Here is a 24,520-nt window from a genome sequence, read left to right as displayed (position 1 = left end):
GCGCACAATAGTGTTTTGCAAGCCTTTTGCTTGATGAGATGAAAGACAGCTTTTGTTTTCTCGCCAGGCGAGCTGAACTCAATGTAACCCAAAGTTGTGTGATAACTTTTATACAATTATTCTGACAGATTTCAACATTTACAGTCCGTAATATCATCAAAAGGTTCACAGCACGTAAGCATAATAAACATTGAATGCCCGTGACCTTCGATCCCTCAGGCTGTACAGCATCAAAAGGCGACATCAGTGCGTAAAGGATATCAACAAGAACACTTGAGAAAACCACTGTCAGTAACTACAGTTGGTCGCTACATCTGTAAGTGCGCGTTAAAACTCTACTATGCAAATCGAAAGCCATTTATCAACAACACCCAGAAATTAAATAATGCAATAAGATTTAGACTTAGACAAACTTTAATGATCCACAAGGGAAATTGTTCCACACAGTAGCTCAGTTACAATGATGGAAAGGACAAAGCAGGTATACATAAGACTAAATATAGTGACATCAGATACAACATATATAAGTATATTTACATAATATATGTACAGTATATTATATATACTGATATTTTTATATTATATTATGTCTATATCATATATATATACAATACATACAACTATGTGACAGCTGCAACATAAAATAGAGAGTAAATCCAGCAGAAAATAGAAAATAGACTATTTTCTGCTGGATTTACTCTCTATTTTATGTTGCAGCTGTCACATATACTGTCATATTGTACGTGGTATTTTTTATATATTGTATACATGATATAGACACAATATAATATGATATAAGTGTCAAATAAAAATGAGCTGCATGATAGGAAATCAAATAGTGTATGTCCTTCACTATGTGGTAGGTTCCTGCGGACGTTATCTCCTTCTGTTGTTGACTATTTTTTTTCATACGGTGTTGATCTGGAAGTAGTTGCTTCGGCATTTTGTTGACATCATGTTGACATGCGGAGTTTCAAGCACTCTTCATTCTGTAGCGGGTGTTACTTTTTAAATGATGCTACATCAGCAGCGCGACAAAACTTTATGTTTTGTCGCATAAATGTTGAACATATTCCCGCTTGAAGCCAAAGACAAGACTAGAAAGAGTCTAAACCATGGGTGTCAAACTCTGGCCCGCGGGCCAAATTTGTATTTTCATTTGGCCCTTGAGGCAGTATGAAATTAACATTAGAGCTGGCCCGCCGGTTTTATACAGTGGCGGTGCCGCTGTAACACCGCATTCACCACTAATACTCATACTTGCCAACCCTCCCAATTTTCCCGGACCCCCAAATTTCAGTGCCCCTCCCGAAAATCTCCCGGGGTAAACATTCTCCCGAATTTCTCCCCGGACGACAATATTGGGGTCGTGCATTAACGGCACTGCCTTTAGCGTCCTTTACAACCTGTCGTCACGTCCGCTTTTCCTACATAGAAATAGCGTGCCAACCCAGTCGCATAATATATGCGGCTTATACACACACACGCACACAGGTGAATGCAACGCATACTTGTTCAACAGCCATACAGGTCACACTTAAGGTGGCCGTATAAACAACTTTATCAATCTTACAAATATGCACCACACTGTGAACCCACACCAAACAAGAATAACAAACACATTTCGGGAGAACATCTGCACCGTAACACAACATAAACACAACAGAACAAATACCCAGAATCCCTTCCAGCACTAACTCTTTCGGGACGCTACAATATACCCCCTCCCCAAGCAATAATTACGGTTTTACTCATCCACTTTCTCTTGCTACTTCAAGGCTTGAATGTTTGATTAATTTGTTATTATTTTATTTGCAAATTTATAATTAGCCTGTGTAAAAAACTTGATTTTGATATTTACCTCAATAGGCTGCAAATTGAAAAGAGGCATTCAATTTTTATCTAAATTTTATTTGATATGCCATTGATATTTTTTAATGATTATTATTTAAAACTCGATTTTACATGTCACTAAAACGTTATATAAGCCTTGCTTGTTCAATGTTCAATGCAAAACTTGTTTGGGTCCCTATTAAAAGGTTAATTTGTTCAGTTTTAAATTTTGGCCACCCCCGGTTTTTGAGTTTGACACCCCTGGACTAAACTCTTAAAAATACTCTATAAATGTAAAAAACATTTTCTATTTTTTAATGTCTATTTTCTGCTGGGAAAACGGCAAATATTTCAAATATTTTGTAAAAAAAATAAAAAAATAAAAAAAATAAACATAAATAATATGAGGATAATGATTTTTTAAAAATAATATATATATATTTTTTTTATTTTATTTTATTTTTTTAATTAATTTAAGGTGTTTTCTTGTTTTATATATCTATAACGAAAAACAATGTGGGAATAGTAGTACTGTATATTCAAGAGAAAATGTAATGATTGATATGTTCACTAAATTTGTTTTTCCCCGTGTTTTTCAGGAGTAAAGTGTTATCTCGTCAAGAAAGGAGTTGCATGGAGAAAAAAAACGTCGTATTATTAAAATAAAGTTCGACATTTTCGCGGAAAAAAATATTTTGCAGGAGTAAGTGTTTTCAGTACAAAAAATATTCAGCAAAAAGTTGCATATTTATGAGAATGTTTTTAATTTTTTTTGGAGTAAAGCTTAATGTTTAGTATTAAGTCGAATAATATGTAAATATAATTATATTTATTCAAGAAAATTAAGCATAATTTACTTTTTTTTAATTTAATATTGTGGACAGAAAAAATCAATGTGAAAATAGAAAAATATTGTCATTTTGCAGTGGTAATGATATACACTGTATATTTTCAGTAAACTACACATTCTGGTCTCTGATGCGGAAATGAAAATAATAATTTCAAACAGATGACATCATCAATCATCAAAGACATGTCCCATTAAATCCGAATTAGGGCTTAAAGCGTGACATTCAAATGTCACATTTCTCAAGCGGTATCAGTGGTGTGACACGAAAAAAAATATTAGTCCACAATGCCTTATTATTACATGTCTTGCATATTATTATAATTAAGTAGAAAATACCCGTATTTTGAAGACGGCGCCGAGTGTCCGAATCCGTGAGTTTTAAATGCAGCTGTACAAAACAAGCTACAGAGCTAGCCTGAAACATTAGCATGGGCACATTAAAATGCTAACACTTAGCATGTGTGCAAACGATGGCATGCTATCACACAGTTCAATTAACATGGCTGTAACGGGTATGACTGCTAAAGTAGAATAAAAATGAGGAAAAAAAAGTTAGCAGGCTAACATTAGCTAGCTAGCATGCTAACACTTAAAAATTGTCACATACCATGTTATATGACTTTAGTAGACGGTGGCAAATTTTGCTCAAAAAAGTTAGCATGCTAATGTTAAGCATGCTAAAATGCTAACACTTAACGAGTGTCACATACCAAGTTGTATGACTGGAGTAAACGGTGGCAAATTTTGCTCAAAAAGTTAGCATGCTAACTTTTAGCATGTGTCACATACCAAGTTATATGACTGATAGTCACACACTCTCGGTGTGGTGAAATTACCCTCCGCATTTGACCCAGCCCCTTGTTCCACCCTCTGGGAGGTGAGGGGAGCAGTAAGCAGCAGCGGTGGCCACGCTCGGGAATCATTTTTGGCTAATCAACCCCCAATTCCAACCCTTGAGCCTGAGTGCAAAGCAGGGAGACAATGGGTCCCATTTTTTTTAAAGTCTTTGGTATGACTCGGCCGGGGTTTGAACTCACGACCTACCGATCTCAGGGCGGACACTCTAACCACAAGGCCACTGAGCAGAGAAAAAACCCCTACAGTTAGCTAAAAATATATCAAGTAACATGGCTGTAAGGTGTACGGCTGCGGAAGTAGAGGAAAAATAAAGGGGAAAAAGTTAGCATGCTAATAATAGCTTGCTTGCAAGTTAACGCTTAACGAGTGTCACATACCAAGTTATATGACACTGGAGTAAACGGTGGCAAAGTTTGCACAAAAACTTAGCATGCTAATGTTAGCATGTGTCACATACCATGTTATATGACTACAGGGTAAGTGGCAAAATTGGCTAAAATAGCTAGCACTTTAATGACATCATTCAAACATGCTAACAGTTAGCATGTTTCACATACCAAGTTATATGACTCTAGGGTAAATGGCTGCAAAATTAGCTGAAAAACTAGCGGTTTAATTATCTCGTGCTAGCATGCTAACGTAAACATGCTAACGGTGAGCATGTTTCACATACCAAGTTATATGACTAAGTTGTATGGCTGCGGAATTCGAGAAAAAAAGTGTAAAATTTGCAAAAAAGATAGTTAGCATTTTAATGTTAGCGTGCTAGCATTTTGTTGTTATTATTAATAACTAATACGGTCATGTTTTTATGTGATGGGACAGTATAGACACAAAAACACGCAATTTAAGGGACATTTTGATATTGACTTAACTCATTTAAGGCTCTTAAACAGTAAATTAAAAAAATAATGTGAAATATTGACATTTTACAGTCAATGTAAAAATAGTTCAAAAACAGTAAAGATATGTGTTTTGATCGAACTGTCATGCACACGGTGATCGATTAGTGATGCCTGCAGAGGCCAGCCGCAGGAGCTGTGCCGGCATGGAACCGTCCTATTTTTGTCTTCCTCGGGTACGTTTCGAATCTAAAAAATGTTTCAACATTGAACAGGACTTGCTGTGTTGTTTTACATAAACGCCAACAACATTTGGGACGTATTCTGAACTGTTTCAAGCGCCATTTAAAATGTCCTAATTTGTTGAAGAAACGGCGCATGCGTGTGTTTTGATGACGTCATAATGGAGCGAGGTCGGCGCTGTGATTTGACTAAATATTGCCTATTGGTGTTACTTTTGTGGGGTAAGATTGAAAATAACATGTCTGAAGAAGTATTGACGAATTCCATTTCATGGAAAAATAATTCTCATACATTAAAAGATGTGTGTTTTGATCGAGCTCTCGTGTACTAGGTGATCGATTACTGATGCCTGCACAAGCCAGCAGCAGGAGCTACGCCGCCATGGAAGAAACGTCCTTATTCGTCTTCTTCGGGTAGGCTACGAATGTAAATAATGTGTTGTTTTACATGAAGGCCAACAATACTCAGGACGTATTTTTAATTATTTTAAGCGCTATTTAAATGTCCTAATTTGTCGTCTTCTAAACGCCGACGCTGGCTAGATGCCTCGTCGAAGAAACGGCGCATGCGTGGGGTTTTGATGACGTCATTATGGTGACTGAATATTACCACATTTGTGGGGTAAAACTGAAAAGAAGTGTGACATAAAATACTGCTAACAAGAACTATTTTTATATATAGATTTGATATTTACGATATGTTGATATTTGAATGTCAAAGTCATGATTGTGACTTTATCTTATTTTTCTTCTTCTGCAGATTTTGGCGCGCTTTACTTTCCACATTTTGCACCCGATTCTAACCGTTCCAACGTCAAACTGTTCAGCCTCTTCGGGAATCACAGGCTTTCGTTTGGCAAATTCCAGAAAATCCCGTATTTCCTGGAATTTCAAATTTTCCGGGACATTTTTCCCATTCAAAATGTATTGGCCATTTTTCAAACTTTCACATTTTTCAACCGATTCAAACTGTTCCACCTTCAACAGATTCCACCATCCAAGTTCCAAAAAAACTCCAGGATTTTCCAGAATGCCATGCTTTTCCAAAGCCCTATTTCCACCCTTTTTTTCTGGCGACTACTCCTTCCACATTTTTTAACATATTACAACAATTTTACCGGACATTTTTCCCATTCAAAATGAATTGGCCACTTTTCAAACTTCCACCATTTCCACATTTTTCAACCGATTCAAACCATTCTACCTTCAACAAATTTCACCGTTTTCGAATTTCAAACAAACATTTTTCCACGTTTAAAAAATTCCATAATTTTCAAGAATTCCGATTATTCCAAAGCCATTTTTCAAACCTTTTTTCTGGCGACTACTCCTTCCACATTTTTTAACATATTACAACAATTTTACCGGACATTTTTCCCATTCAAAATGAATTGTCCACTTTTCAAACTTCCACCATTTCCACATTTTTCAACCGATTCAAACCATCTACCTTCAACAAATTTCACCATTTTCGAATTTCAAACAAAAATTTTTCCAAGTTCAAAAAAATTCCATAATTTTCAAGAATTCCGATTATTGCAAAGCCATTTTTCAAACCTTTTTTCTGGCGACTACTCCCACATTTTTTTAACATATTACAACAATTTTACCGGACATTTTTCCCATTCAAAATGAATTGTCCACTTTTCAAACTTCCACCATTTCCACATTTTTCAACCGATTCAAACCATCTACCTTCAACAAATTTCACCATTTTCGAATTTCAAACAAAATTTTTTCCAAGTTCAAAAAAATTCCATAATTTTCAAGAATTCCGATTATTGCAAAGCCCTTTTTCAACCCTTTTTTCTGGCGACTACTCCTTCCACATTTTTCAACACATTGCAACTGTTTTACCGGACATTTTTCCCATTCAAAATGAATTGGCCATTTTTCAAACTTCCGCCATTTCCACATTTTTCAACTGATTCAAACCATTCTACCTTCAACACATTTCACCATCCTGAAAATTCCAACTACCTTTTTTCCAAGTTCCCCAAAAATTCTAGGATTTTCCAGAATTCGTTTTTTTTCCGAAGCCCTTTTTCCACGACTACTCCTTCCACATTTTAAACGCATTTTGACCATTCCTTTGTCAAAACATTCCTCTCAGTCCATCCATCCATTTTCTACCGCTTGTCCCTTTTTTGCGGTGATGGGGGGTGCTAGAGCCTATCTCAGATTAGGACAAAAAAACTGGGTAACACAAGGCATATTGACAGAGCTTAAACCATTGTTACTATAACAATCTACAAGATTAATATAGGTTGCCTCTCTCTCTTCCCTTTCATCTTTCGGTATTCATTCTTTTTTTTTTTTTCCCCATTTATTTATTTATTTTTTTATTATCTTTCTAGCTATCATTATGTATTCGTATCGTTGCATTTGAACAACTTTATTGTTGATAATAGAGGTAAACTATTGGTTTTGTTCATGATCAATAGCGCTTTTTCTATTGGTATTTGTATTGCTCCAGTTTTAGTGTAAAAATGCTCATTGTCATTACTATATTATTTATTTCACGAACTGCTTATTTGCTATCACTTTTACGATCATATTTGTACATATTATGTATGTGCTGGTGTTCTTCTATTGTTGTTGTTGTTGTTATTGTTGCATTTGCTGTTGTTGTTTTTGTCTCTCTGTCTAATCTCCCTCTTATCCCCACAATTTCCCCCTCTTTCTTCCTTTTTTTCTCTTTCTATCCCCTCCTGCTCCGGGCCGGCTGCACCAAATGATAATATAAATACATTTAATAAAGTCACATTCAAATAAGACAACAAGAGAAGTATCCTACACTTCTCTTTAGCAAAGTAAATCTGAACAGCCGATATGGGCGTCTACATCAACTATATCATTTGCCTGAGAAGCTGGACAGGACAAAAAAAAAAAAAAAAAAAAAAAAAAAGATTAGGACAAAAAACAAGGGTTTTTCTAACTGGAAAAATTCCCGGTTTTCCCGAAAATTCCAGGAATTCCGTAATAGCATTTCTCAATTCAACATGTTCTACTACTTCAACACATCTTGACCGATTTGAAAAATTCCAACCCTAACCATTTGAACTCATTCAGACCATTCAAGTTATTTTCCATTTTCAAAATAATTCCCGCTTTACCTGAAATTCCCCATTTTTTGGGAGGAAATTCCCATTGAAATCAATAGGACATTCTTCAAAGTTCCACAAATACCACATTTTATTATGTGATTTAAACTATTCCAACTTCAAAATATCAGAATAGTTTTTATTGCCATTGTTTGAGAAAGGGTTCACAAACTAGGAATTTTTCTTGGTGCAACATTAAACACATATAATACAGAATAGGTAATAAAAAGAGCTGAAATTGAGCTTTCAGATCTTGTTATTGTTCATGCGCCTGATGACCGAGTACATATTCCTAATTTTTAATTGTAATTATCATATTCAAATAGTCAGCCTTTTCAAGAATTGTGTGCTCTACTTTAACGATTAGTCATTTTGAAGTTCAACTTCAGCATTGGAGCATTCAGACGCAATTCCTTCATCTCATTAAATTCTGATATAGTACAAACCCCGTTTCCATATGAGTTGGGAAATTGTGTTAGATGTAAATATAAACGGAATACAATGATTTGCAAATCCTTTTCAACCCATATTCAGTTGAATATGCTACAAAGACAACATATTTGATGTTCAAACTCATAAACTTTTTGTTTTTTTGGCAAATAATCATTAACTTTGGAATTTGATGCCAGCAACACGTGAAAAAGAAGTTGGCAAAGGTGGCAATAAATACTGATAAAGTTGAGGAATGCTCATCAAACACTTATTTGGAACATCCCACAGGTGTGCAGGCTAATTGGGAACAGGTGGGTGCCATGATTGGGTATAAAAGCAGCTTCCATGAAATGCTAGGTAATTCACAAACAAGGTTGGAGTGAGGGTCACCGCTTTGTAAGCAAATTGTCAAACAGTTTTAGAACAACATTTCTCAACGAGCTATTGCAAGGAATTTAGGGATTTCACCATCTACGGTCCGTAAAATCATCAAAAGGTTCAGAGAATCTGGAGAAATCCCTGCTCGTAAGCGATGATATTACAGACCTTTGATCCCTCAGGCGGTACTGCATCAAAAACCGACATCAGTGTGTAAAGAATATCACCACATGGGCTCAGAACCACTTCATAAAACCACTGTCAGTAACTACAGTTGGTCGCTACATCTGTAAGTGCAAGTTAAAACTCCACTATGCAAAGCGAAAGCCATTTATCAACAACACCCAGGAACGCCGCCGGCTTCGCTGGGCCCGAGCTCATCTAAAATGGATTGATGCAAAGTGGAAAAGTGTTCTGTGGTCTGATTAGTCCACATTTAAAATTATTTTTGGAAACTGTGGACGTGCTGTCCTCCGTAACAAAGAAGAAAATAACCATCTGGATTGTTATAGGCGCAAAGTTCAAAAGCCAACATCTGTGATGGTATGGGGGTGTGTCAGTGCCCAAGGCATAGGTAACTTACACATCTGTGAAGGCACCATTAAAGCTGAATGGTCCATGCAGGTTTTGGAGCAACATATGTTGTCATCCAAGCAACGTTATCATGGACGCCCCTGCTTATTTTAGCAAAACAATGCCAAGCCACGTGTTACAACAGCGTGGCTTCGTAGTAAAAGAGTGCGGATACTTTCCTGTCCCGCCTGAAGTCCAGACATGTCTCCCATCGAAAATGTGTGGCGCATTATGAAGCGTAAAATACGACAACAAGACAACTTAAGCTCTACATTAAACAAGGGCTTCACGGTGGAAGAGGGGTTAGTGCGTCTGCCTCACAATACGAAGGTCCTGCAGTCCTGGGTTCGAATCCAGGCTCGGGATCTTTCTGTGTGGAGTTTGCATGTTCTCCCCGTGAATGCGTGGGTTCCCTCCGGGTACTCCGGCTTCCTCCCACTTCCAAAGACATGCACCTGGGGATAGGTTGATTGGCAACACTAAATTGGCCCTAGTGTGTGAATGTGAGTGTGAATGTTGTCTGTCTATCTGTGTTGGCCCTGCAATGAGGTGGCGACTTGTCCAGGGTGTACCCCGCCTTCCGGCCGATTGTAGCTGAGATAGGCGCCAGCGCCCCCCGCGACTCCGAAAGGGAATAAGCGGTAGAAAATGGATGGATGGAAGACAACTTAAGCTGTACATCAAGCAAGAATGGGAAATAATTCCACTTTCAAAGCTTCAACAATTAGTTTCCTCAGTTCCCAAACGTTTATTGAGTGTTGTTAAAAGAAAAGGTGATGTAACACAGCGGTGAACATGCCCTTTCCCAACTACTTTGGCACATGTTGCAGCCATGAAATATTAAGTCAATTATTATTTCCAAAGAAAATAAAGTTTATGAGTTTGAACATCAAATATGTTGTCTTTGTAGCGCATTCAACTGAATATGGGTTGAAAATGATTTGCAAATCATTTTGTCCCGTTTATATTTACATCTAACACAATTTCCCAACTCATATGGAAACGGGGTTTGTACATTCTGATCTAGTAGAAGGTCACTGTTGTTGAATCCAGAGTATAATTGCCATGAGAGTTCAGATGAATGTACATATATTTGTGAATATTACACATTCATATACTGTGTATATATGGTTTTTTTTTCCCCCCAGAGTCGAAGACAGACCTGAGTATCCAGTGATGTCCATGGCCTTCAGGTTCCTGCACTTGATGACCGTGAGCGTGAGTCTGCCAGCCGTGGGCAGGTAGCAGAGCGAGAACATGATCTCACCGAGGTCCACGCTCTCCTGAGGACGCACAACAAGACACAGGTGAGCAGGTGGCCATATAAGGCGGGCCTGGGTAATTATTTTGCAACATTTAGAGAGAAACATGTGTCTGGGGGCTAGTATATCTCATTTTTAGGAACACTAATACAAAACCTCACAATAATGTCTGATCGAATGCTAAAAACTTTATGACAGACCGCCTTAACAAAACGGAATGGAATTTAAAATGTTTTGACTGAACGAGACAAACCTGAATGTACATGAAAATAAAGTGTGGGATTTACAATATTAACTGTGAAGGATAAAACACTGAATATTGACAACATACGAACGCCACACTGCAAAAATTGAAATTTAAGTACGATTAAATATCTCAAATTAGGGTGATATTTGCTTATTTTCTGTCTGATAAGATAATTCTTCTCATTAAAGGGGAACATTATCAGCAGACCTATGCAAGCGTCAATATATACCTTGATGGTGCAGAGAAAAGACCATATTTTTTTTAACCGATTTCCGTACTCTAAATGGGTGAATTTTGGCGAATTAAACGCCTTTCTGTTTAACACTCATGTGGTGATGACGTCAGAACGTGACGTCACCGAGGTATTAGAGCCGCCATTTTCATTTTCAACACATTACAAACACTGGGTCTCAGCTCTGTTATTTTCCGTTTTTTCGACTATTTTTTGGAACTTTGGAGACATCATGCCTCGTTGGTGTGTTGTCGGAGGGTGTAACAACACTAACAGGGAGGGATTCAAGTTGCACCACTGGCCCGAGGATGTGAAAGTGTCTGCCGCCAGACCCCCTATTGAATGGGCCAAAGTGGCTCCACATTTTACATGGCACAGAGATGTATGGATAACCTACAGATGCATTTGCAACGATAAAGTCAACTAAATCACAAAGGTGAGTTTTGTTGATGTTGACTTATGTGCTAATCAGACATATTTGGTAGCGGCGTGACTGCCAGCTAATCGATGCTAACATGCTACGCTAATCGATGCTAACATGCTATTTACCGGCGGTGCTAAAGCAGACATGGCACAGAAATGTATGGATAACCTGCAGATGCACTTGCAACTACAAAGTCAACTAAATCACAAAGGTGAGTTTTGTTGATGTTGACTGCCAGCTAATCGATGCTAACATGCTACGCTAATCGATGCTAACATGCTATTTACCGGCGGTGCTAAAGCAGACATGGAACAGAGATGTATGGATAACCTGTAGATGCATTTGCAACTATATCACGTTTCCTTCCACCCACATTTAATGCGAAACAAACACTTACCAATCGACGGATTTAAGTTGCTCCAGTGTCAAAAGATGCCAAAGTCCTGATCGTTTGGTCCGCACATTTTACCGGCGATGCTAACGCAGCTATTCGGCCATGCTATGGCTATGAATAGCGTCAATAGCTATTCGCTCAATAGCTTCAGTTTCTTCTTCAATACTTTCATACTCCAACCATCCGTTTCAATACATGCGTAATCTGTTGAATCGCTTAAACCGCTGAAATCAGAGTCTGAATCAGAGCTAATGTCGCTATATCTTGCTGTGCTATTCGCCATTGTTTGTTTACATTGGCAGCACTGTGTGACGTCACAGGGAAATGGATGGTCGCTTCGCAAATAGCGAAAATCAAGCACTTAAAAGCTTTTTTTAGGGCTATTCGGGGACCGGTAAAATTTTGAAAAAAAATTCCAAAAATACAACAAGCACCTAGTAACTGATTTTTATTGTTTTTAACCCTTTTGAAATTGTGATAATGTTCCCCTTTAAGCAGATTTTATCTTGACATGTTTTACTTGTTTTAAGGCAGTGGTTTTTAAACTTTTTTCAGTGATTTACCTCCTGTGAACATTTTTTTTATTCAAGTACCCCCTAATCCGAGCAGAGCATTTTTGGTTGAAAAAAAGAGATAAAGAAGTAAAATACAGCACTATGTCATCAGTTTCTGATTGATTAAATTGTGCAAATATTGCTCATTTGTAGTGGTCTTTCTTGAACTATTTTGAAAAAAATATATATAAAAATAACTAAAAACTTGTTGAAAAGTAAACAAGTGATTCAATTATAAATAAAACTGCAAGCAGCGTTGGTCGGGTCCGCCTTTGGCTGCTGCCGCCGCTACTTAAGCCCTGGTCTAAATCAGACCAACATGGAGGTTTGTATTTCATGTCTCTACGACATTTCCAACAGAAGTTACATGCGGTTTGGTCTGGGTTTTTTCCTAGGGGGTGCTAGAGCGCAATTTTGAGTTTTAGGGTTTGGTTATCAGATGGCAATTTTTGCCAGTCCTGGTGTGTGTGTAAAATTTGGTGAGTTTTAAAGCATGGTAAGGGTGTCAAATTACAGATCGGCGTTTCTGGATGTTGTTGATAAATGGCTTTCGCTTTGTATAGTAGAGCTTTAACTTACACTTTGAAAGCATTTTAAAGGGGTCAAATTACAGCTCCAAGAGGCAAAAATGACATTTTTTATGTAATTTTGCGCAGGGGTTCTCTGAAGGCGCGTAAAATCAAAACCGGAGCACTAATCAAAACTCTGTTCTATACTTTTAATCAGAAGAGTTCAATCTCTCTTCTGTGCGCGTTTGAAGCCGAAACGACAATTCGAGCTCAGAGGAGATAATGTTTGAAAAAAGGTGACGGGTGTTTGCAAAACTTTTATTTTGAAGGGGTAATTTTTAACTTCCTGTTGATTTTTGCTGAAGGATGTCAATTTTAAAATGTAGGTTTAAGTGAGACTTACATAGAAGTTTTTGTTTCATGTCTTTCCTGCATTACAAGCAGTTTTGTCTGTGTTTTCTTCCTAGAAGCAGTTTTTTCTGTGTTTTATTCAAAAATTGCGCTAGAGCGCAATTTTGAGTTGTTTTTTTTTTTTTTTCATTAGATCGCAATTTCTGCCAGTCCTGATGCGTGTGCCAAGTTTGGTGAGTTTTGAAGCATTTTAAGGGGGTCAAATTACAGCTGAAAGAGGCAAAAAATGCATTTTCTTGCGAAAGTGTTGTTTTGAAGGGGTTTTTGCCAACTGCCTGTTGATTTTAGGTATAGAAGTTTCTAATGGGGAATCTAGGTCTAAGTTGGTCCTACATAGAGGTTTTTGTTTCATGTCTCTACGACATTCCTAACGGAAATTACAAGCAGTCTGTTTTTCTTTCCTTCCTAAGGGGCGCTAGCGCGCAATGTTGATTTTTCTGGTTTCGCTGCCTAATATGTTGGGAAGGCATGCCAGACCGACGTGTGTGTCAAATTTGGTGAGTTTTGAAGCATGTTAAGGGGGTCAAATTACAGCGCTTAGGTGCGCATAGGTGCGGAAGAAAGAAAGAATAATAAAACGCACCAGTTTCAATAGGGTCCTTGGCCCATTGCAAAGGACTCCTGTGGAGTCCTTTTGCAATGGGCCTGGCGGACCCTAATAATAAAGAAAAAATAAAATACACCAGTTTCAATAGGGTCCTTGGCCCATGGCAAAGGACTCCTGTGGAGTCCTTTTGCAATGGGCCTGCGGACCCTAATAAAGATTTCCACACATAGAAGTAATCTTCAACTAAACATGCCCTCTTTTATCTTCATTAGTTTTCAGTGAAAAGGCAGTGGCTTGTAAGCAGGTGCTTGTGTCACGCCATATGTCTTCCCTGCGGCGTCAGCGGGGGATCGGCTGTGAAAGCTGTGAAAGTTGAGCTCAGAGTGCGAGGGAACAGCAGTCAGGTGTCGTCAAAGCATGAAGGGACACCGCGCAGGAAGTGTTTCAGGTGTGACACACTTCCGACAGACATGACGCTTGTGTGCGTGTTGCTTTTTTTTGTGGCTTTTTTTGTGACACTGGTTGCAAACGAGGGCAAAAAGAAACAAAGACTTGATGATCGAATCAAGGCACGGCCAACAAAAACATATTTGTTAAGGGCACACTACTATTCAGACCGATTTTATATTTATATATATATATATATATATATATATATATATATATATATATATATATATACATATATATATATATACATATATATATATATATCTATCTTGATTGGATTATCCAGAGAATAGTGTTCGATACCGTGGTAGAGCGCAATATGTAGGTGTGGGAAAAATCACAAGACTACTTCATCTCTACAGAACTGTTTCCTGAGGGATTCCCTCAATCATCAGGAGATATATATATATATATATATATATAGAAATAATAATAAAGCAAAAAAACAAAACCTAAAAATGTATTTAAAAAATTGGGATTAAAAATAAAATAAAATACCGTATTTCCTTGAATTGCCGCAGGGCACATAGTACGCGCCTGCCTTGAACTACCGCCTGGTCAAACTCGTGACGTCACGAGTCACACTTCCCCTGTCATCATTTTCAAAATTTAGGAGGCTGATTTCAATACCGGTAATTTGAAATCGCAAAAAGGGAAGAAGATTAAGAGCTATTCAGTAGCATTTAAGGTCCAAGCTTACATCACACTCAAATTTTTACTGCATGCCTTTGGTAAGTGCCAGAGTGAGAAGAGGTTTTAAAATATTTAGCGCATGCTTACTTTTACCGCATGCCTTTGGTAAGCGCAGGATGCACCGATTAATCGGTAACCGAATATATTCGGCCGAATATGGCAAAAAAAGCCACATTCGGCCTTCGGTGGAATGAGTTAAAAACAAGGCCGAATAGTGGCGTGTGACGCAATTTTTTGACGCTGTGACGCAATCAACCAACGTGCAGTGACGTGGTGACGTTGGGATATGTTGTGTACCTGTATAAGTGTATGAGGTTACAAGCACACACTTAATTGAGATTTACTGGGGCCTCTGTTTACATTATTAGCCTGTTGTGTAGGCTACCTGTATAAGTGTAAGAGGTTACAAGCACACACTTAATTGAGATTTACTTAAGCCTTCTGTTTACATTATTAGCATATCTACTGTGGCTAAGCAGACTTTTGGCAAAAGGACAATAATTCATTTGTTGTGGGTTTATCCAATTTAATGCACTTTATTTTTTTGGGGAATGCATGTTTTGTTTGAAGGCCTAATATAAATGAAAAATTTTGCTTTTTTTGAAAAGCAAAGACTACTGGAATATTAAAAAATGTCAATATTCAATAAAAAAATACTTTATTTGAAAAACATGTCTAAATATTTATTCTAGGCTATTTATGCAATATTAAAAAAATTGTGAAAAACTGCATTCATTATGGGCTTCACGGTGGCAGAGGGTTTAGTGTGTCTGCCTCCCAATACAAAGGTCCTGCAGTCCTGGGTTCAAATCCAGGCTCGGGATCTTTCTGTGTGGAGTTTGCATGTTCTCCCCGTGAATGCGTGGGTTCCCTCCGGGTACTCTGGCTTCCTCCCACTTCCAAAGACATGCACCTGGGGATAGGTTGATTGGCAACACTAAATTGGCCCTAGTGTGTGAATGTGAGTGTGAATGTTGTCTGTCTATCTGTGTTGGCCCTGTGATGAGATGGCGACTTGTCCAGGGTGTACCCCGCCTTCCGCCCGATTGTAGCTGGGATAGGCGCCAGCGCCCCCCGCGACCCCGAAAGGGAATAAGTGGTAGAAATGGATGGATGGATGCATTCATTAATCGGTATTCGGCCTTCGGCCAAGCATTTAAATTTTATTCGGCTTCGGCCACAAATGTTCATTTCGGTGCATCCCTAATATATATATATATATTTATATATATATATATATATATATATATATATAGTTGTGATCAAAATTATTCAACCCCCACACAATTTTGGTGTTTTAGCAAGTTGGACATTTATTCCGTATTTTGTTTATAGTCATATCAAATAAAGATGTGTCAAATAGACAAATGCAACTTCAATTGTAACACTGTATTTGACAAAATAGCAAAAAATGACATTTTTCTTAATATCTCATTGACAAAATGATTCAACTCCCTAGTTCCATGCATCTTTAGTACTTAGTAGAACAGCCTTTGGCAGTAATGACATCCTTCAAAGGTGATACATAAGCGGACACAAGCTTCTTGCAAGCATCTTCAGGTATTTTAGCCCATTCCTCTTGGGCAAAGGCCTACAGTTCATTCATATTCTTGGGCTTGCGGGCTGCAACTGCCTTCTTCAAGTCCCACCACAGCTTTTCTATAGGATTTAGGTCTAGCGACTGTGAAGGCCACTCAAGAGTCTTCTGCAACCACTCTGATGTTGATTTGGAGGTATGCTTGGGATCCTTGTCCTGTTGGAAGGTCCAACGTCTCCCAAGCCTCAGCTTCGTCACTGACTTCATGACATTTGCAGCTAATATATCCTGCTAGGATATAGAATTCATAATGCCTTGAAGGCGCTGGAGATTCCCGGTAACTGAGGCAGAGAAACAGCCCCAGAGCATGATTGACCCCCCACCATGCTTAACAGTAGGCGAGGTTTTCTTCTCTTTGTAAGCTTCATTTTTTCTCCTCCAGACATAACGTTGATTCATAGGCCCAAAGAGTTCCAGTTTTGTCTCATCACTCCATCGAACAGTTTCCCAAAACCATTGGGGTTCGTCCAGATGATTTTTGGCATACTGGAGTCTATTTTTCTTGTACCTGGTAGTCAGAAGTGGGGTGCGCCTGGGAGTTCTGGCATGGAGGCCTTCATCTCTTATTGTCTGGGACGAAACCTGCGTTCCCCCCTCTGCAATGTCCTGTTGTAGTTCCTCAGCTGTTACCCGGGGGGTTTTTCACCACTGTACGCACACAGCATCCTCTTTCCACCACGCCCAGGTAGTGTTTCCACTGTGCCTTTAGCTTTAAACTTGCGAATTATGCTCCCAACTGTGTCTCTCGGAATGTGTAATGTCTTTGCTAATTTCTTATATCCATATCCTTTCTTATGAAGAGAAATTACCTCCTCTCTTGACTTCTTTGACCACTCCCTGGACTTCATCATGTTGCAAATACACCATTGACCATCTACAAGAAGCTGAGCGTCACAGTCTTTTTCAATCAGTTTAATTGATGCTCGTTATGGCTCTAATCACATCTACAGGTGTTTTCAACACCTGATTGAAAAGACCTTAATCAAATTCGGTTCTTAAGAGTTATAATCTTCAAGGAGTTGAATAATTTTGTCAATGAGATATTAAGAAAAATGTCACTTTTTGGTATTTTGTCAAATACAGTGTTACAATTTAAGTTGCATTGGTCTATTTGACACATCTTTATTTGATATGACTATAAACAAAATACGGAATAAATGTCCAACTTGCTAAAACACCAAAATTGTGTGGGGGTTGAATCCTTTTGATCATAACTGTCAATATATATATATATATATATATATATATATATATATATATATATATATATATATATATACCGTATTTTTCGGTCTATAAGTCGCAGTTTTTTTCATAATTTGGCCGGCGGTGCTACATATACTCCGGAGCGACGTATGTGTGAAATTATTAACACATTACCGTGAAATATCAAATAATATTATTTATCTCATTCGCGGAAGAGACGAAGAAAATGTCAGCAATGGTCACACACACGTCAACCAATAAGAGTTCGGCGGGGGAGGGTCATGGCAGAAGTGCATTGTGGGTCATGGAATGCTAACTGCTAACTGCTATATGCTACTGCCGTAGCTATTAAAATGGATCGTTTCATCGTTGGCGGTAACTTATAAAAACTGAGAAGGGCTGAACAAAAAATGGCACCGAAAAGGAAATCATGTACTGCAGATTACACAATATCAAATAATATTATTCATCTCATTCGCAGAAGAGACAAAGAAAATGTCTGCAATCGTCACACACACGCCAACCAATAAGAATTTGGCGGGGGAGGGTCGTGGCAGAAGTGCATAGTGGGTCATGGAATGCTAACTGCTCTATGCTATATGCAGCTATATTTTTTGTGTGCAACCGTAACATTTGGAGAAGAAGATCCTTACGCTGGTGGCGTAGTCGATGTCCCTCCAAATGTTGGTGTCCCGGGACAGGTCGGACATCTCAAACAGGTTTTCCAGCACCACCTCCCCGATCATGTCGTGCCGGGAAAACCTGTCAAAGTCGAAGACGCTCATGTGGAGCTTCCTGGCGGCCAGCTCGTCGTAAGGCACGGGGAAGTGGAAGCTCTCGTCGAAGGTGGGGTTGAGGGTCTTCCGGTGGACGCGCGTCTGGAACTTCTTGCGGTCGGGCAGCAAGTAGATCTTGACGTAAGGGTCGGATGTGCCGCACAAGTCTTTGGCGGGCAGGTCCTCCGCCTGGATGATGTGGACCACCAGGCCCTCGCTGTCGTAGTCGTACTTGAGGGAGATGTTAATCCTGCCGCAGTTTTTGCTGCTGCCGTTCTTGGACGAGTCCTCCGACTCCAAGGTTTTCTGCTGGTAGAGCTCCGGTTGGATGCGGCCGATGCTGGTGGACTTCTCCTCCTTGTCCAACATGTAGTCGTTGCCCAGGTCCAGGCTGCCCACCTGCATCTGCCGGGGAAGGTGTCTCTTGAAGGAGTTGTGCCTGCGGACGGAAAAGGGAGACGGGAAGGTCTGAGCGAATGATGGTGTCAGGTTCAAACACTGATTACATCTATTAAACAAGACGAGAAGCAAGGAATTAAACAGAGACAGAATTCAATTTGGCTCAATTGAGGAGAGACGCGTAGACACTACCCTTGTTTGGTGTCATCCCACGCCCCTGACGAAAGATTGTACCCCTCCTCTTTTATTTGGACTTTCCCTAATTTCATGGCAACATGGCTACCATGAATTGATAAACAAGTTGAAAAACTTATTGGGGTGTTACCATTTAGTGGTCAATTGTACGGAATATGTACTGTACTGTGCAATCTACTCTTAAAAGTTTTAACCAATCAATCAATCAGCTGTTTCTAAGGGGCTGGGGTCATAAACAGCCATCGCCTTTGATTACAGAACGGTTCAAAGAAAAGGTCGTAAACAGTTCACAGAAAAGGTTGTGAAACAGTTCAAAGAAGAGGTCCCTGGAGGGTAGTCTGGTCCTGCTTCCCCTTTGCTTTGTAATTCTCGGGTCAGAACAATATCTTTCTGTTGATTACAATACATGAAAGAAACAGAACACCTTCATGTTGCTTCCCATCCTATGCAGTGGAGTTTTACAAGCCTTTTGTTTGGTAAGATCAAAGACAGCTTTAGTCTTCACGCTCATTTTGTCTCGCTTTTCCCAGCACACCTTGTGCGCTCCAATCTTGGTGGATCTCGATTTGATATCGGTCTGATACCAGCACGTAAAATCCCTGGTATAAGCTAAGATACAAGCAATTTGCGTCTAAATGTCCTCTATTAACCTTTGGGTAAACATTTGGGGTATGCCAATACAACTAGTTCACGTCTGATGCCATACCGATTAAAGTTGTCCCCATACCAATATTTTGGTACCGGTACCAAAGTGTATTTCGATACTTTTCTAAATAAGGGGCACCACAAAAAATGGCATTATTGTCTTTATTTTAACAAAACAATCTTAGGGTACATTAAACATACGTTTATTATTGGAATGTAGTCCTTAAATAAAATAGTGGACATACTAGACAACTTGTCTTTTAGTAGTAAGTAAACAAACAAAGGCTAAAATATATTGATGTAATCATAGTAGTATCGACGAGATACGCTCCTGTACTTGGTATCATTACAGTGGACGTCAGGTGTAGATCCACCCATGGCGTTTGTTTACATTGTGACGCCGGTGAGCTATGGTATCCTCCTACCGTGTGTAGTGGAACATGTTTAGCTTCACTACACAACACATCGTTTGCAGATTATAATTATTGGTTTGCAAAAAATCTTTTTAACCCAAATAGGTGAAATTAGATCATCTCCCACGGCACACCAGACTATCTCGCACAGTGGTTGAAAAACACTCATCTAAGTTACATTTAAACCAGTGTGGGTGGCACTAGGTGCAGGTTGGTAAAGTGTCTTGCCCAAGGACACAATGGCCGTGACTAGCATGGCGGAAGCGGGGATTGAACCTGGAACCCTCAAGTTGCCGGCACGGCCACTCTGCCAACCGAGCTATGCCGCCCCAAAGAATATTCGATTATTTGTATCCTTCTTTGTGGGGACATTATTGATTGTCATGTCACGTACGGATTTACATTGTGGACGCCGTCTTTGCTCCACAGTAAGTCTTTGCTGTCGTCCAGCATTCTGTTTTTGTTTAAAACGGAACAGGCGACAAAGTAGTTTAGTTCTGCATAGCCGTCCCTAAACTTCAATGCCTATTTTTAGGGGCACTCACCATTTTTTTGTTTAACCATTAGACCACACTTGCCAACCTTGAGACCTCCGATTTCTAGAGGTGGGGGGCGTGGTCGGGGGGTGGGGTGGGGGCATAGCTCGGTTGGTAGAGTGGCCGTGCCAGCAACTTGAGGGTTGAAGGTTCGATTCCCGCTTGTGCCATCCTAGTCACTGCCGTTGTGTCCTTGGGCAGGACACTTTACCCAACTGCTCCCAGTGCCACCCACACTGGTTTAAATGTAACTTAGATATTGGGTTTCACTATGTAAAAGCCTCTTGAGTCACTAGAGAAAAGCGCTATATAAAATATACTTCATTTCATTTCATTAAGAGGGGAGGAGTATATTTACAGCTAGAATTCACCAAGTCAAGTATTTCATATATATATATATATATATATAAGAAATACTTGACTTTCAGGGAATTCTAGCTATATATATTCCTCGTTCTTCTGCTTCGTCTCCTTGTTGTGTGCGCAGTTGTGCACTGCACTCTCTAAAAGCCGTAGATGTTATTGTCACATATGCATGTACAGTAGATGGCAGTATTGTCCTGTTTAAGTGTGTCGCAACATTTCTGTTTACGGCAGACGAACTGCTTTACGGTAGACGAAAACGTGACTGCTGTTGTTGTGTGTTGTTACCGCGCTAATGAAACTGCCTAACAATAAACCCACATAAGAAACCAAGAACTTGCCCTCGATCATTTTACAGTTATAACGTCACTGGCAAACACACTGTTTATATTGTGGGAAAGCGGATGTGAAAATAGGCTGTCCTCAGTCAGGCCACGCCCCCTCCAGCTCCGCCTGATTCAGGGAGACTTTCGGGACAAAATTTGTCCCGGGAGGTTTTCGGGAGAGGCGCTGAATTTTAGGGGCCACCTGCAAAATCCGGGAGGGTTGGCAAGTATGCATTAGACACCTTTTTACCTGCACCCTGCCTCCCGCTGTTTCCGACACCTACAAAGCAAATGGCTACCAGCTGATATGGAACCCGTCGCACAGTGGTTGAAAAACACTGATCTAAGTTACATTTAAACCAGTGTGGGTGGGTAAAGTGTCTTGCCCAAGGACACGACGGCAGTGACGAGGACGGCGGACGCGGGGTTCGAACCTGGAACGCTCAAGTGTAGCTCTACCAACTGAGCTACACCGCCCCAAAGTGACACAAGTGGATTTTATAGCACGCCAGAAAGGCTGGAGCCTCTTTGGTCCCCCTCCCCCCGCAGCTCATGATGAATTTGTCCGGTGTAATTAGCGTCACGGTAATGACCGGCGAGGAGACGCGGTGCCTCCGAGGCGGCACGGCTGACATCTTACGTAACAAAGCGCTTCTTTATTCATTTCATCTGGCCATTATCCCGCAATGATCTGATTTCATTTGAGATCCCGCCTTCCCGACAAAAGCTGGTTATCACGCGACGAGGACACATCGCGGTCGCCCGTTTGCTCCCGAGTCGTTGATGGCCGCAAACCTGGTGGCGTGTGATTGTGGACTAACCGGGTGGAGGAGGCGGGCTCGGTGGTCTGCCTCTGCATGCGCTGCGTGCGGCGCAGGAAGTGCTCCCTCATGGAGAGCTGGACGTCGGTGGGGATGTCAGGAGATGTATGACTTATCTTCACGGCCGCCTCCAGGAAGCCCATAGGGCCCACGGGGTCTTTCACTTTCTCTGTCGCCATGGTAACCGCCGGCTGCCACTGCTGTCGATGCTGCTGCTGCTGCTGCTGCTGCTGGTGGTGGAGGTGGGGGCCCGGCTGCAGCGGGTGGTGCTCCGGGCTCCGGGGCGGACCGGGGAAGTCGGCTTTGCTCCGGCCGGGCGGCCCGCACAGCTTCCAGGAGCCGAAGGCCAGGAGGCCCAGCAGAACCAGGCCGCAGAGCACAAACACGCCGAGCAGGAGGCCAAAAGTAGCGTCTGGTGGCGCGCCGCGGGGTCCAGGAACACAATACGGAGGAGCAGATGGCGATGGCGAGGGCAGAGGGCGGGAAAGGGGGGGGGGGGGGGGGGGGGGGGGGGGGAGAGAGACACTTTGTTAGGTCAATGCTTAGCTCATTCTCACGCTTGCACACGGCGACATGAAAACACAAATGCATCATCAATCACATTCGAATGATATCATGATGATTTATTGATTTAATGTTATGTAAAAACACCAAATTTCTTGTATAAATGACAAACCCCGTTTCCATACGAGTTGAGAAATTGTGTTAGATGTTAATATAAACGGAATTCAATCATTTGAAAATCCTTTTCAACCCATATTCAGTCGAATATGCTACAAAGACAACATATTTGATGTTCAAACTGATAAACATTTATTTATTTTTCCGGCAAATAATCATTAACTTTAGAAACACGTGACAAAAAGTTGGGAAAGGTGGCCATAAATACTGATAAAGTTGAGGAATGCTCATCAAACAGTTATTTGGAACATCCCACAGGTGTGCAGGCTAATTGGGAACAGGTGGGTGCCATGATTGGGTATGAAAACGGTTTCCCAAAAAATGCTCGGTCTTTCACAAGAAAGGATGGGGCGAGGTACACCCCTTTGTCCACAACTGTGTGAGCAAATAGTCCAACAGTTTAAAAACAACTTTTTTTTAAAGTCCAATTGCTAGAAATTGAGGGATTTCAACATCTACGCTCCATAATATCATCAAAAGGTTCAGAGAATCTGGAGAAATCACTCCACGTAAGCGGCATGGCCGGAAACCAGCATTGGATGACCGTGACCTTCGATCCCTCAGACAGCACTGTATCAAAAACCGACATCAATCTCTAAAGGATATCACCACATGGGCTCAGGAACACTTTAGAACACCATTGTCATTAAATACAGTTTGTCGCTACGTCTGTAAGTGCAAGTTAAAGCTCTAGTATGCAAAGCGAAAGCCATTTATCAACAACATCCAGAAACGCCGCCGGTTTCTCTGAGCCCGAGATCATCTAACATGGACTGATGCAAAGTGGAAAAGTGTTCTGTGGTCTGACGAGTCCACATTTCAAATTGTTTTTGGAAATGTTCGACATCGTGTCATCCGGACCAAAGGGAAAGTGAACCATCCAGACAGTTATCGACTCAAAAGTTCAAAAGCCAGCATCTGTGATGGTATGGGGGTGCATTAGTGCCCAAGGCATGGGTAACTTACACATCTGTGAAGGCACCATTAATACTGAAAGGTACATACAGGTTTTGGAACAACATATGCTGCCATCTAAGCGCCGTTTTTTTTCATGGACGCCCCTGCTTATTTCAGCAAGACAATGCCAAGCCACATTCAGCACGTGTTACAACAGCGTGGCTTTTTAAAAAAAGAGTGCGGGTACTTTCCTGGCTCACCTGCAGTCCAGACCTGTCTCCCATGGAAAATGTGTGGCGCATTATGAAGCGTAAAATACGACAGCGGAGACCCCGGACTGTTGAAGGACTGAAGCTCTACATAAAACAAGAATGGTAAATAATTCCACTTTCAAAGCTTCAACAATTAGTTTCCTCAGTTCCCAAACGTTTATTGAGTGTTGTTAAAAGAAAAGGTGATGTAACACAGTGGTGAACATGCCCTTACCCAACTACTTTGGCACGTGTTGCAGCCATGAAATTCTAAGTTAATTACTATTTACAAAAAATAAAGTTTATGAGTTTGAACATCAAATATCTTGTCTTTGTAGTGCATTCAATTGAATATGGGTTGAAAATATTTGCTAATCATTATATTCCGTTTATATTTACATCTAACACAATTTCCCAGAAATTATATATATATATATATATATATATATATATATATATATATATATATATATATATATATATACATATATATTAGTGTTTATATATATAATAAATCATAGAACTACTATGCCCCTTTGTTGTCTGTGTCGTCTACTCCCCCTGTACGTAACCGATTCA

The 24,520-nt window shown here is 40.1% G+C and overlaps 1 protein-coding gene across 2 annotated transcripts in view; it reads right to left on the bottom strand.

The window, feature by feature from the left end:
• Positions 1 to 24,520, bottom strand: part of syt6a (synaptotagmin VIa) — a 159,532-nt gene that overhangs the window by 7,246 nt on the left and 127,766 nt on the right. For both annotated transcript variants that reach the window (XM_061902693.1, XM_061902696.1), the window contains exons 2-4: positions 22,113 to 22,524; positions 18,292 to 18,853; positions 10,275 to 10,395 (exon numbers count right to left, since the gene is read on the bottom strand). In XM_061902693.1, the coding sequence (XP_061758677.1) occupies positions 10,275 to 10,395; positions 18,292 to 18,853; positions 22,113 to 22,524 (1,095 nt within the window). The remainder of the gene's footprint in view (positions 1 to 10,274; positions 10,396 to 18,291; positions 18,854 to 22,112; positions 22,525 to 24,520) is intronic.

The sequence above is a fragment of the Nerophis ophidion genome, linkage group LG06, assembly GCF_033978795.1.
Source record: "Nerophis ophidion isolate RoL-2023_Sa linkage group LG06, RoL_Noph_v1.0, whole genome shotgun sequence".
Lineage (NCBI taxonomy): Eukaryota > Metazoa > Chordata > Actinopteri > Syngnathiformes > Syngnathidae > Nerophis > Nerophis ophidion.
This window is presented reverse-complemented; position numbering and strand designations above follow the sequence as displayed.